This window comes from Wasmannia auropunctata, unplaced genomic scaffold, assembly GCF_000956235.1.
Source record: "Wasmannia auropunctata unplaced genomic scaffold, wasmannia.A_1.0 LD336030.1, whole genome shotgun sequence".
Classification (NCBI taxonomy): Eukaryota; Metazoa; Arthropoda; class Insecta; order Hymenoptera; family Formicidae; genus Wasmannia; species Wasmannia auropunctata.
Window position 1 is genome coordinate 293,264 of NW_012026860.1, and position 14,118 is coordinate 307,381.

Below are 14,118 nucleotides of genomic sequence, written 5' to 3' on the forward strand. Positions count from 1 at the left end.
CGCAACCGATGTGTCCACGACTGTACACAAAATACAGCAACATCAAATTTTGCATATTTTACATAATAATTAAAATAAAATTGATAAAGCTTTATGAATTTGCAGTGACAGTTTTGTCACAACAAATTGATTTTACAAAAACTTAAGTAGTTTTATTATTCAAAGATTTTAGATTACGCGCAATGTATGTTGAACAGAAATGTAAGCAGAAAGTATCTAAATCTCTCTTTTGGATTAAATTTTACGACATAAGTATTTTTCTCAAAGTTATTTTTTACTTTCGGCACAACATCCTCCCACAGTATCTTTCTCCTGCGTGGTACTATCCGCATCTGCCGAATCTCTCTCGCTCTTTTCATTTTTCGTTTGTTTACAACAACCAGACATACAGCATCCGCCAGCTGCTTCTCTCGCTCTAATAAGAAATAATAGTAATAACATTTTAAATATAAATTTGAATGATCAAAAAAACTTAAGAATAACAATAATCACGATAGAAAATGCAAGACAAAAATGTTTTGAATTTGCAGAAGAATTTATAACGATAAATTATGTGATAAAATATAGAATAAATATTATGTGATAAAATTTGTAAATTCGTTTAAAGTAGCCCATATGGCCGCCTTTTTAACCTTGCCGTCAAGTAGGACCATTGCGTTGGTAGATTACTTTCCTGCTGGGCAGCAGCTCTTTTGGTCCGTGGTGACATCGCTACAACATCCGCCATGCTCTTCCTTCGTGCCCGAGCAACATTTGGCACCACAACATCCTCCATGTACCTTTTTATCTCTATATATTCAGTCGAGTTATAATCACTGAATTATCAAAATCTCTGAGAATGTTGCAATTTTTGTGCAATCATTATTATGGAGCCAGGCGGCCATATAGGCCGTATAGGCCATGTAAATTTAAATAACTTTCCTTATTTTAAACTAATAATCACAATTTTTACTTTTTACTACAACATCCAGCGAAGTCCTTTTCCTTATTGTTACTGGTCTTTTTCTCGCCACTGCTCAAACAATGATACATTACATATATATATATATACATACATATAAATTATCCATATAAACGCATAATTAATAAATATTATGAAAACTTACTCGCATCGACAAGTTACTTGCCCAGCATATCCTTTTTGACTCGTAATTTTGCTATAAAAGAGAACATCAAACTTTTTACATGTGTACGTGTATGCGTATACATATATAATATATAGCAGCGTTTTATATATATACGTATGTACACATAATACTACATTAAAAAGCAAAAAGTTTATAATAGTATAGAGATTTTAAAATTAAATTATATGACGTATAAAAATCACTTACGCACAATGATCACACATGATGAATTTTTATGATCTTATGAAATGCGAATACTTTAATATTTTACCCTGAAAAATTTCTGAGATATTGACAAGATGTGTAGTGCTGAAAATTTATCTGTATTCTGTGACATAAAATGTAAACAAATATTATGCGTTACCATGGTCTCATTCATCTTTTTCTCTATCGGCATCTTTTTTTTTAATTTTTCACAAACATAAAATGTATTTATAGAATTAATTTTATTATGTTATCTTATGTAATTGATATATATTAATATGTTTATTATAGGTTCAATTTTTAAAAGTTAAAGTAAAACTTGATAATAGTGATAAGCAAAGTACGGGTAAGCTTAGAGGTGTTAAATAATTTTTACACATTTTCTTTTAGAAGAATTATCTTCGTATATGTATATATTCTTCAAATAATGTAATTTAATGTAATGAAACAATCTACATATACGGCTACTTCATGCTGCTATTTTTGTATCTTCCATAATGCAATGCTTTACACATGTATATCAAAGCAATTTTTAAATAAGTGGTACGCTTTTTAAGATCTGCAAATAGAATTATTGCGCAAGTCTCTTATAAGAGTACCTTATGATAATAATAAATTAATGTTACAATACGTACTTCAGGTTGTGCTTTAACATAACATGTAGCTATTTGAAAAGCTTTATCGCAAACATTCTCCGCTTCTAAAAATTAATTTTTTTCTGTTAATTTATCAATATCAACTTTTAGTTTTCAAATTTATTAGTATCAATTTTTGGTTTTCAAATTTTTGAAATGTATTTACATTTACTACATCTTATACAAAAAGAAAAGGAAATACAAAATGTACATTTTAACAGTTGTAATAATTATAAATTGATCTTGTTAAAGGAGAAAGTAGCTAAATATACAGAGGAAACTTACGAATTGATTTACATCGATTAAGAATTTTTCTCGATGACTCTTGCATATTGCGCGGGAGATGACGCAGAGCTTTTTCAACATCTACATTGCTATTCTCATCAACAATACCACTTTTTACCATAAAGCATTTCAAATAACATTTTAATTTCATATCATTTTGTTCAATGTTACCAGCCTTTAGTTGTTTTAAGGATGCTGGATCAAAGAAGCCAATTAAGAAAAATAAATGCATCTTTCTCAATGTGCAAGCAATATAAAATATTCATACCCCAAGAAACATTTGTTTGTTGACGACACTCTCGTTTAATGTCCGCTTGTGCTCCGACATACACACAAAATGGGAAACAAGATTTATAAATATATTAAATATATTTAAGAATTGAACATATTGAAATTGTAAAAGTTTTATCGCGCACAAAAATTAAGGAATAATATGTGTGTGCGTCTTAATTTTTGTGTGCGATAATAAAAATTTCTATAATTATATACATATATACTATTAATTATGTACACACACACACACACACACACACACACACATGTATGTATATATGTAGATATAAAACTTATTTTTTGTTATACCCAAAAATGTAATTGTATTTAATTGTTTTTAATTTACTATGTTTACGATACCGTGTTTAATTTACACATTAAAATATGCACACAAAGCATTTATTTTTGCAACATTAGAGAAAATTTTTAATACAAAATAATGTAAGATTATATAAAATATATAAAATGTTACTTACTAGCATAAGCGATAAAGTAACGAATAATATATTTGTAATCTTCATGTTCCTCGATGTTTCTTGCTACAAGCTTTTGAAAGAAACTAGTCAGACAGCACTATAGTTAATGAGAGTATAATCGTAGAACCTAATCAACGTGAATATTTTGTTGATGTTATTCAATCTTGATAACAGCACATAATTCTCATACAATCGTATTATAAATGTCAAATATGAAATTTTGAATAAATACATAAATGTCACATCAATCAGTCCAGTGTTGTATACAGTGTAATACATAAATTTATATCAACGATTTTGTAGGACAAACTATAAAACATTTTGAGAGACTTTAATGTTTCAATCATTTAGATAAGATATTTTTTCATTTAATATGTATAATATTCTAAAATGAATGTTAAAAAATTAATTTTATCCATGTCATATGTACATTATCTACATTTTATATTTAAAAATATACATAAAGTACATTTGTAGTGAGAATAACCACTTAGATAAAATTAATTTTTATTTTGTTCTAAATTATAAATTATATCTCAATATGTCACATATTAATAAAATTATTTTTATTAGTATAACATACACATTACATAAATTATTTATTATTATACGGTTAATAATATATTATTAATATTTATTATTACGATTAATAATATTAATTTAATATCGTTTCATATTATTTATTATACGTAATATACTATTTTTATGTATTCCTATCGTTGCTAATTAATAATATGTAATGAAATTTGCTAACATAAATCTGAGCTGAAGCGGCTGATCTAATCATTATTGTTACGACGCTATGATCAATGTTACCAAATTATCTTTACACTCGCTTAATAAACACAATAATTTATTGACAATTGCATTTTATTAATAAAATATGTGTATTTTGTCTATCAAGTATTCAGTATTACGAATAAATATTTAATTTAAAAAATTAATAGTATAAGTTATGTCGGCAAATATACTTTTCACATAATCATCAATTGATAAATTATCATCAATCGTTAAACGTCATTATTTTTATTATAGCATTCAAAATTTGAATTCGTCGCGATTGCATTTTAAAAAGGATATATGTGAAGCGTCGCGCACCGTTATCTGCTCGCTCGAGCGTCGCTACAGTTGAATAATAGTAGTGATAATAGACCGACCGCGCGTGCCACCCTCCACCTCTCATCCCTACGCGACAGCGTGGGCTAATCGGCGCGCGCCGGTCGAAATGTTTAATGGATCTTTAAACATCTCTGAATAATCTCTATTTGTTATCTATTCATATTTTTCGAGCGGACTATTATCGCACGTTTTCTATTTTATTTTGTAACTCATTACAACTCATCTAACTATAAAATTAGATGATTTGTAATGAGTTACGAAATAATCCCCCTCGAACTAAATTCTATTGAATTACGAAAAGTTTAATAAAAAATGTTTTAAATGTCTTCAATTGTTAACGACATTCATTCTAATTCAATATTTCTTCAAATATTGAAATAGAAAATTTAATCAATTATAATTTAATAAGACGATTAATGATATACTCATTATGTTTTTAATCGCATTTCCTGAAAATCTCGTTAATATATAAACTGACAAAAAGTTTAAAAAGATAATATCTTTATCTTATATTTATATTATAGTGATAATATCTTTATCAAATTTTAAAGCAATCTCTCCTTTATGAAAATTGATCTAGGTAAATTAATGTATGTGACTTTTTAAGAAACCAAATGTACAAGTAAATGATCAAACTGATAAATAATTCGGCGATAACAATAAGCTTTTTTAAAGATTTTTTTCTTTGCTTTATTTTATTCATTCAATATATTTTTAAAGTTACAGAATTTTTATGATTAATAATTATTCTATATAATTGGTATTACATTTCAAATTTTAATAATCCCTCCCTGTCCCTACCTACCTATCTGTATTTTGAAGCCAGTTCTCTTCAGCTGAACTTCTTGCACAATTTATCTTTATTTTTTCTCTCCACGTTAAAAAAAAAAGAAAAACCATGAACAGTGCAAGAAATTCAGCTAAAAAGAACAAACATCTTTTCTTATCTTTTTTCCTTGTCCGTATTATTATAACCTATAATCTAACCATATTCCTTATACTTATCCTATCCGCGTCATATTTCTACTTATCCGATGATTAACTAGCCGCGATCGCGAAATTAGAGAGATATGATATTTTTAAAGGGAAGTTTAATAAATAAAAATCTTTCTTCTAATTTATATTTTCTTGAACTATCTATAATTGAAAAATGGATTACTTTCGTTAAAATTATAATATATATAAGTATCAATGACCGCATGTTGGTCCGCCGGCGCCGGATCTCTTTGAGATGCCTCTTCCAGACCTCCTCCTCCTCGCAGACTGCTCGGGTTGACAGCTTCATTCCCTCGTCTTCACAGGACTCCTCCAACGTGACACTTGCGCCGCGGATAACTACATTCGCCCGATATCTTATACGTCACTCCCGAAAAGATAACGTACGTGCGGAATAACCGTGCTACTTATATATATACTTATAATAATTCCGAAATACACTTTTCAACAAAATTAAAGCATCACTTACTCTATCCTTCAAAAATAGATGAAATTCAAGAAGTGTAATTACGAGATAGAGGTGTGCGAACACCTTCAAATTCGAATCGAATCGAATCGAATCGAATCGTTCATCGAATCAGTGGATTCGATTCGAGTTCGTTTTCGAATCTGTAAGATAGTTTGAGAATTTCGAATCAACAGTGGTTCGATTTCGAATCGATTCACCTATTTATTTGCTTTATTTATATCTCCCCCGCGGCCAATTATTCTTATCTAATAAATAAATAAGTAATTTTGATGTATGTAATGTATTCATATGGATAAATAACATATTCGAAAGTATTCTAACTATTCATGTATACACATATTATTAATTATATTTTCTAGTTCAAAATGTCACATAAGATCATGATCCTTTGTTAATGAGATGTTAAATCGAAAATAAGTCTTTAGTTTAAATCATTGCGTAAAATAATGTAAATCATAAATTTTGATATTTATTACGTTTAAATTAACATGTAATATAGATCTGGGAAAATTTGATTCAAATTCGATTCATATTCGAATTAAAGAAATTCGATTCGATTCGATTTCGAACATGTTATCAAGAATTCGATTTGATTCGATTCGACCATGCAAATGTTTGATTCGCACACCTCTATTACGAGATGGCATGCGTTAATAACTGCAAAGTTTTTCGTCCTTAATAAAAGTCTTAATCCGCAATTTTTTACACACGTACTCCCGATGTTAAGATGTGAAAAAGATTATCCGCGAAAGATTTACAAGCGAATCGCGCGACACGCCCGAAAATGCGGCGCAACGAACCATTTACGTAATCGGCGGCGATGGATATGTTTGACTTCTCCGTCTTTGGATTAAAATTTTCAGAGTACTGAGGATTTAAATCCTCAGGGTACTGAGCCCTCCAACCGCGACAAGGTCGTGCCCGTTTGGAGGGGTGAGTTATCGCCAATAAATGCCGCACGATAATTTTATATGCTTCAAAAATGAGCACCGTGTCTCGTATATCTGCATGTCAGTCGATTATACGAAATATTTAACATTATCCTATGTTAAAATTGGCGTTACCGGCGATTGAAGCCTCTTTTCCCCAATGTTTAAAAATTCATATCTTCCAGAAAAGTAAAGATATAGACTTCTTTCTGGGCTCATCTTAAAGATGAATTATGTGACTATTTTTTAAGAAATCGTGATTTTATTTAAAAATGGCCGATTCAAAATGGCCGATTAAAACGTCATTTTGTTAAAAATTATTAAAATTTGTTTAATTAAAATGTAATTTGGTATAAATGTTATTGGACGATATATGGAGTTTAATACCGCGCGCAAAAGCATTTTTTTTGAAAATTTATTTTTTATCAAAAATTGTTAACATTTGTTTAATTAAACTGTAAATTGGTATAAATGTTATTGGAAGATGTACGGGATTCAATACGCAGCGCGCGCGAAGCGCGCGCCTGTTATGTACTGGTAAAATAAATTTCAAATATTTTTTTCAACGTGTCATGAATTAATTAGGACATTTCACTAAATGATTTGCGCCGCGCACTGCTACTTGTTATTTTAAAATATAAATTATAAGAAATATTTTATTTTATAGTTTAAAATATATTTTTTATTTAGTATAATCCAGTATATTTACGAATATATAGAGCACGCAAATTTTAAAAGATTAATAATCCCACAAATCCAGAAATATCCGTAATTTGAGAGAGGACAATTAATTTTCGAATGCGTAATTTTTCGAGAATAAAGCTCCAGCAGTCTCGAAAGGTGGATGTAGCACGGACACGCACCACAAATTATATACCCGCGGTGCAGAAAAGTAAATGTTGTTATGCAGTTTACATCCACTTCTTCAGGGAGCGTTAGTGCACGAGGGCATTTTGAGGTAACAGGCAAAAAGCCGTCATGTCCTCTCTCAGGTTTCTCTCTGGTACTAGAGGCCACTATATAATGTATTCATTTTGAAGATAATAAAAAAGACAACTTAACTAATATCTTCATTGGATTTATTTATTTATCCATGTTTAATTAGCATTAAAAGTAACTTACTTTTAGAATTGAATTATTTTATAACTAGACTATGCATCTTAATTTATAATAAAGTTTGATTTGCAATTTAATAAGAGAATTCGTCAATGATGAAAAAATTCGATTCCTTTATTAATTCTTTAAGTTTTTCATTAGGTAATATTAAAATGCAAATCCTTTTTACATAAACATGATAAATAAAAATTGATTTAAATATTTAAAAGTTTTATCTATATTTATTTTAAAGGTAATTTATTTTTCTGCATCTGAAATTACTGAATCTATATATTGTTTTTACAAAAGTACATTTTCTTAATTATTTGTATAAAATCTGTTATTAATATTGCAAATTAAGGATATTTTATGTATAATTGACTTATATATAGTTAGTTAATAAATATAATTTATTTAATATGTTCGATGAGTAAAATATTAAGTAAAACGTTACATTGTATGATTAACAAGTAGCCCATTTTTCTTAGAATGCGAAAGTTGCCGCGATTAAATAATGAATGAAGGAATATATATATAACTTGAGCTGGTGTAAGTTTATGCACATAGATAGATTTCAAATATCCGTATATTTATGTATGACATATATTGGCCGGCGAGCATTATGATTTAATATCATAATCTAATATTGGTAACACTTGGTATTTTGTCATTTATTTCTACACAATTAATAAGTTTGCGTTCAGCATGACGTGTAAACGTAGAAGATTACAAAAAGAACGCGTCGATACATTTATTAATTCGTGCAGGATTATTTTTTTCACAAGCGCTTTTCTAATATATAGTTATGTGCGCTAGCAAACGAGTGTATGTGTATGATATGTATATATATATATATGTATATACTAAAAAATTAATATGATGTGTTGTTATCGTTAGAGATTATCTAGATTTTCCAGAAATGTCCCAGAAATCCCAATTATCGCTAACGAACTCCATTAAGGATCATCGCAATATCAATTATCCTGTGCTTTATGTCACATTTTTGCCCTAAGTGATACGCGCATCGATACAAAGTACACGCGGGGCACACGCATTCTTTCTTGCTCCTTCTCACAGACACGTCGTACAGGAACCGCGTCGGCATCGTTCATCGAGTCACAGACTCACGCGGCGAATGTAGCGAGAACGAGGAGAGATATCCTCTGCTCCGCGTGAGGAACCTATATAACTGTACCGGCTGTCTGGGTCAGGGGGCGGGCCGCTACGTTTGTAGTATACTCCGTATATCGGACAGGTGTACCCTATTCCGACTCTTCGAGTTCTCCCGTGCACCTCCAAGATCGGCGGCGACTGCACGCTGTCCCGCGCGCGTGTCTCTTTCTCTAGCTGTCGCAACGCGGCCGAGCATCGTGGAGTATCGCGTCATCACGAGGTGATCAGTCGTGATCGTTCGCGGAAGCACGGAGCTTCCGAAGGCTCTTATAGAGCCAGTTCGAGAAAATACCGAAATTCGCATTTTGCTAGCGATACCGTTTATCAGTCTCACCTTCGCGCTATTCGCGCTTTTACGAATCACTGGAGCGTGCGGAATCGAACGATTGTGTCCCGGACTTGAGCTGTCCAACAGCGATTTAACGATCGATGTAGCGACTCGAACGATTCATTCAGTTCTTCGTTCGTCTGACATCCGAAGGAGAATCGAGCATATTGTCGATTGCCGATTGCAACCACTTCCCTCCGGATTTGCTTGGACTGTGTCGGCTCAGAGAAGTAAGATTATATCGATAACGTCGCTAATATCAAGTTAAGATTGCACATTTAGTTACTGTATCTATACTATTCTTATTGCCATTTTTTTAAGCTCGACTATTCGATTCGATGCTTTGTTGCTTTGAATTGTTTACAATATTTAAAAGAACAGTGAAATATTATTTGTCATTAATAATAAATTCGATACTATTATTAATATATTAGATTAATATTAACACTATAAATTTTTTTTACGGTGAGAAGCATGGCTAAAATGTCATCTCTGTAATAACACGTTGTTTCGAATATGCGTTTATTTCGCTGGCTCCCGATAGCCGATCCTGATTATAATGTGCGAAATACACCGCAAATTTAATTCCCAAATAATCTACGGCTCTCTGCGCTTCGCGTAAGCACGGTGAAAACGTCGTTATAGATAATTCGCGGCTATTAAACGTGCTTCTTGAGTTTGGCGGACGTATGTACGGCGGTTAACGACCAGCTACGTTGCACAGAACGTAATCCAATTAGCGCTACGTCACTGATTAAGTTATTAGAGGCAAGTCGCACGTCATCGTTTCGCGCCTCGTTAATGCGTTAATAACGGCCGGGCTGCAGGCTCATTGAGAGAAATTATACGTCGCGCTGTAGGAGATACGGCACGATATAGTCAACCACGTGGTGTGTGAACGGCCGTTTCCACTCTAGCGAATATGCGTTATGACTGAATAATAATATTGTTCAACGGACTAGTTTTATAATATCGGTGAAAATTCTTTTAGAATCGTGATTTTTTTAAAATAAAATTGAAGTTATTAAAATTTTATTGCTATAATCGAATAAATATAAATATGTAAAGTGGAAATGATATTAATGTGGCACGTGTGCATAAAACACGGGTGGAGAAACATTGCTGCACAATTGGCTGCTACTTTGTCAATTAAAATTGCATGGTAATTAAAAAGCGTCTAATTTCGTATACCATTATTCAAACGGCGTAGCCAAACGAGGTAGAGCATACTAAAAGAACTAAAAGAAGTGGACTGTGAATTTTTTATGATACATATATGTATGTACATGCACACAATCATGCATGCATGTGCGTGCATTTATCGAATAAGAAAGGTAGATCGAGTAGTTGTCGGAATTTCTACGGAAAGGGGTTTAAAGTAAATGTTATTATCTAAGTTTTTTTCTTTTTAAGAAAAAGCACATCACACTTTGCAGTGTTGTGTTATTTTTATTTAAACATTTGTACAAAAAATCGTATTTATAAATCAAATTATATTTTTACGTTCAGATTTATATTTAGCATAAATTTTTATTTATCGATTTATTAAAAATTTACATACGATTTCTTTTATCACTTCTTTCTAGACGCGTGTCCTCTTTGCTTGCATATAAATGTATTGTAGAGAGAAGCGATTGAATTGGATTACTTTGTTACACTAATTTCTATACCGTGTTTTGCAAATTAAGATTAGTAATATATAATTAATATAATAGATCACATGTATACCACTATACTTCATTGTTATTAAATTGATATTATATTTGTAATAGAACTAATAGATGCGTCACGATCGGATATATCCAAGCGTGACGCTCCGTTTTAATTTATTAAGGAGATTGCCGGCAATTTTCAACGCATGATTAACTTACATTGCGAATGTATCGTTATTTCTGAGAGATTGCTGTCTGATTGATATGCAGAATGCTGTTGAGGTTTGTGTCGAATCTTTAGAGCGAGATAATTAGCGAGATGAGATTTAAAAAAGAAAATATTAATGGGAACAAATATTAGGTAAACGATGTTTATAAATCTATTAAAGTTTGAAACAAGGAACACACGTAAAGTCATCGATGTATCAGTCTGTTTAATTTCTTTTCGAATGTTAGCGGATATTATTTACGACGCGATGTCTTTCTGGATGTCCGTTACATAGGAGAGAAGATAATGAGAAAGGGGGACAAGGAAACAGAAAAGTCTCTATGTTTCTTCTATATAGGTCGCTATTAGGTTGCTGATTATGCGAATGCCCGACTTCGGAATTACAACATCGACGAAACCGTTATATGTATTTGGCACCATGCCACATCTTCGGCATGCCCAATTCATAGTTAACGCGAAACGGCAGGAAAGGAGTGTAAACAGCTGGCAGTGATTTTTATTCGAATACAAGCTACTCGTAAGAGGAAGAACAGGTGTCGTGGTTTATCGTGACACGAATTGCAAAAGCAGAATAACAGATAATATATGATATGATCTAATGACTTTGCGATTTTCGCGGCTGTCCCTCCAGACTGCTTCCGATAGTGAGCTCCATGTGTTAAGGCAATTATTGTACATTTGTGACACAGTTGCTTCTTGGTTATAATTATAACATTAAATATGTTTTATTTTAGAAAAAATAAAGATTATTGAAGAAATTCCGTCACAGATCATCATGGCTGGCCATTCGATTTTAAATGTTACGATCATGTATATATGTACAAAGTGCTGGATTCGCAAACTGGACGAATAGCCGGCGGCCGCACCCGGCTAACCGGTTGGTCCTTTTGACTTGGACTCCACGTGTGCGCGCGTGCGGTCGAGCGTTGATCGGTGGGAGCCTACTTGCCTACATTCATAAAACGTCAAGCATACCACTTGGACACCGACTGCACATTACTGCACCGTCACTTTGCATATCGTCTCCGGCTTTTCTCTTTCATGCGCGCGCGAAAGCGGTCATGCCATTTGTCATTATAGCATTAAAATCGGAACGTTTTAAACTTCATAGACTTTTAATTTAAAGATCAAGACGATCGAAATAGACTAAACGTTAAAATTAGAAAATTTAGATAGATAATCAACGCAAGAAGAGAAATAGCTTCTTTATATTCTGTATGGGCGCTATTATATTTATTAAATTTAAATACTTTATATAAGATTTAAGAATGTAGATAAGACAAACTAAAGTTTGCATCAATACATATGTCATCATTTGTACACGTCAGACATAACACATGTGTGTATTATGTATGCCGTGAAGAAGAATGCTTGAATGCGGAGGTGATTTCTGCCGTGTTCCTCGTAAGAGAGTATATTAAAACGCAAGACATTCAAGCTGGCACGACCATTAGACAAATTAGTACCTACTCGCGACATAAATTTATCTACCCGTCATTTACATGACTGTTTTCCCTGTTGTGTCTCAATTTACGTCTGATAAAAGCCCCGGCAAGTATTTCATTACATCTAAATAAAACCCGCTTTAGGATTTTAATTATTTTCCTTTTCCGTTTACATACTTACTGTTTCGTAATTAGATGCTTTTTGTTCTCTGGAGGAAAGTTGCATCGAAATCTCCGATTCTCGTTTTATGCAGAGAAGCGTTAATGGAATAAGTCAGAGGCATACTATATATCCCCATCTCTTTTCTCTTCTCTTGTATATTATAAAGGATGTATGCGACAAAATCATATTCTGGCAATCCGTTATCTCTCACGTAGGTATCGTAGTTTAAATTCAAAAGGTGTAAGTCATTAAATAGCTGTACTGAATAATGTATTTAGCAGCTTGTGCAAACAAAGTTGTCCCATTTCCAGCTATAAACGGCTACACGTGAAATTTGTATGTTGTCTTCTGTATATTGTTGGCTTGTGCGCCTTCGCAAATTTAGCGATTTCGACTTGCATCGATAGATGCGATCGCGGTTTCACGCTTATAACGAAGTAACGGAGCGAAAACCCGGAAATTCGAGAGGAATTTGGGACAGGTGGCTTAGTGGTTGCGCGAGGCGAATATGTTACTTGATAATTGGTGATCAAACACGAGCGAAACGAGCGAAATGCGGGTTCAACAACAAGCTATTCTGTAGCGATGTATCCTTTATCTCGAAGCGGCGGAAATGAGCAGTAATTAACAGTAAACACGTCTAATATGATTGTTGTAAATCGCTAGCTCCGATGACTCTTTTTTTCTGTATGTTCCGATATCTTTTTTCTTATAATTATAATTTTCGTAAAAACTGTAATTACAGGTCACAGCTGTATCAAGCAGTCAGTGATTACGCCGACAGAAAGAAGACTGCCCGTAATATTACGATAGTTGTGAGATACAGTCTCAATCGATTTCCACGATCGTACGATTATATCCCAGGTATAAGGTTATTATGCATTTTGACTCTCACTCATTTCTCGTTTTGAACACTATTTTTGTAAAAATAATTTCAGAAATTAATTTCACTTTTAGTTTTATAAAAAATTTTTTGACGCAATGTCGAATGATATGCCACAATGTATATTTATTATTAATGACATGTATATTTAATGATATGCCACAGTGTATATTTAATTTATGTTTAAATGTTAAATGTGGTCGATATTTTTTTTCAGTGATACCACTAGTGTTTCACCGTGGACACCAACGCGGTATGCAGTTTCGCATTTATATCCTAGCCTGTCTCCTATTAAAGGGGGTGAGTGAACAGATGTTTTATGTTCGTCACAAATTTTCTTAAATAAATGTTGATTAAAGAGACCGTTGCGAAATACAACAAGAATATGTTATGCGTGGAGAGTTATATATCGGCGAAATTGCCGATGCATATACATATGTTGTTCGATCGTTGTAACGGCGCGGCGCGACACAGCGCGACGCGGCGCAGCGGCCGCGAGGTCCGGAGCAAAATGTCGATCGGACGTTCCCGGAGACGAAAGAAAGACGATGAATGAGGTTTACGGGTACTATTGGTTGTTGTCTGGTGCGAGACCAGAGGGGAACGCAAAACGTTACGTGCAGACGCGCGATACGAG

General features: G+C 32.7%; 2 protein-coding genes across 7 annotated transcripts in view; one reads left to right on the plus strand and one right to left on the minus strand.

The window, feature by feature from the left end:
• The window catches only part of LOC105452529, a 45,505-nt gene that overhangs the window by 26,753 nt on the left and 4,634 nt on the right, over positions 1–14,118 (plus strand). Inside the window, exons 1-3 of one of the 4 annotated variants that reach the window (XM_011693716.1) lie at positions 8,965–9,339; positions 13,344–13,469; positions 13,699–13,781. In XM_011693716.1, the coding sequence (XP_011692018.1) occupies positions 13,737–13,781 (45 nt within the window). In that variant the 5' untranslated portion in view covers positions 8,965–9,339; positions 13,344–13,469; positions 13,699–13,736. Of the gene's footprint in view, positions 1–8,964; positions 9,340–13,343; positions 13,470–13,698; positions 13,782–14,118 lie in introns of those variants that run through there. The other 3 variants (XM_011693713.1, XM_011693714.1, XM_011693712.1) reach the window with 3 other exon arrangements.
• LOC105452530 (general odorant-binding protein 83a-like) lies at positions 91–3,132 on the minus strand. 3 transcript variants are annotated; one of them, XM_011693717.1, is made up of 7 exons: positions 3,001–3,132; positions 2,520–2,577; positions 2,252–2,446; positions 1,967–2,031; positions 1,335–1,890; positions 1,107–1,157; positions 953–1,012 (listed from the first exon to the last, which is right to left on the minus strand). In XM_011693717.1, exons 1-5 carry the CDS (start codon positions 3,043–3,045, stop codon positions 1,864–1,866), a joined length of 390 nt encoding a protein of 129 aa, XP_011692019.1. In that variant the 5' UTR covers positions 3,046–3,132; the 3' UTR covers positions 953–1,012; positions 1,107–1,157; positions 1,335–1,863. The 3 variants fall into 3 exon arrangements, with proteins under 3 accessions (XP_011692021.1, XP_011692020.1, XP_011692019.1); XM_011693719.1 differs by lacking the exons at positions 1,967–2,031; positions 2,252–2,446; positions 2,520–2,577; positions 3,001–3,132 and adding exons at positions 91–415; positions 633–789 and having other exon boundaries at positions 1,335–1,502; XM_011693718.1 differs by lacking the exons at positions 1,967–2,031; positions 2,252–2,446; positions 2,520–2,577; positions 3,001–3,132 and adding an exon at positions 91–415 and having other exon boundaries at positions 1,335–1,504.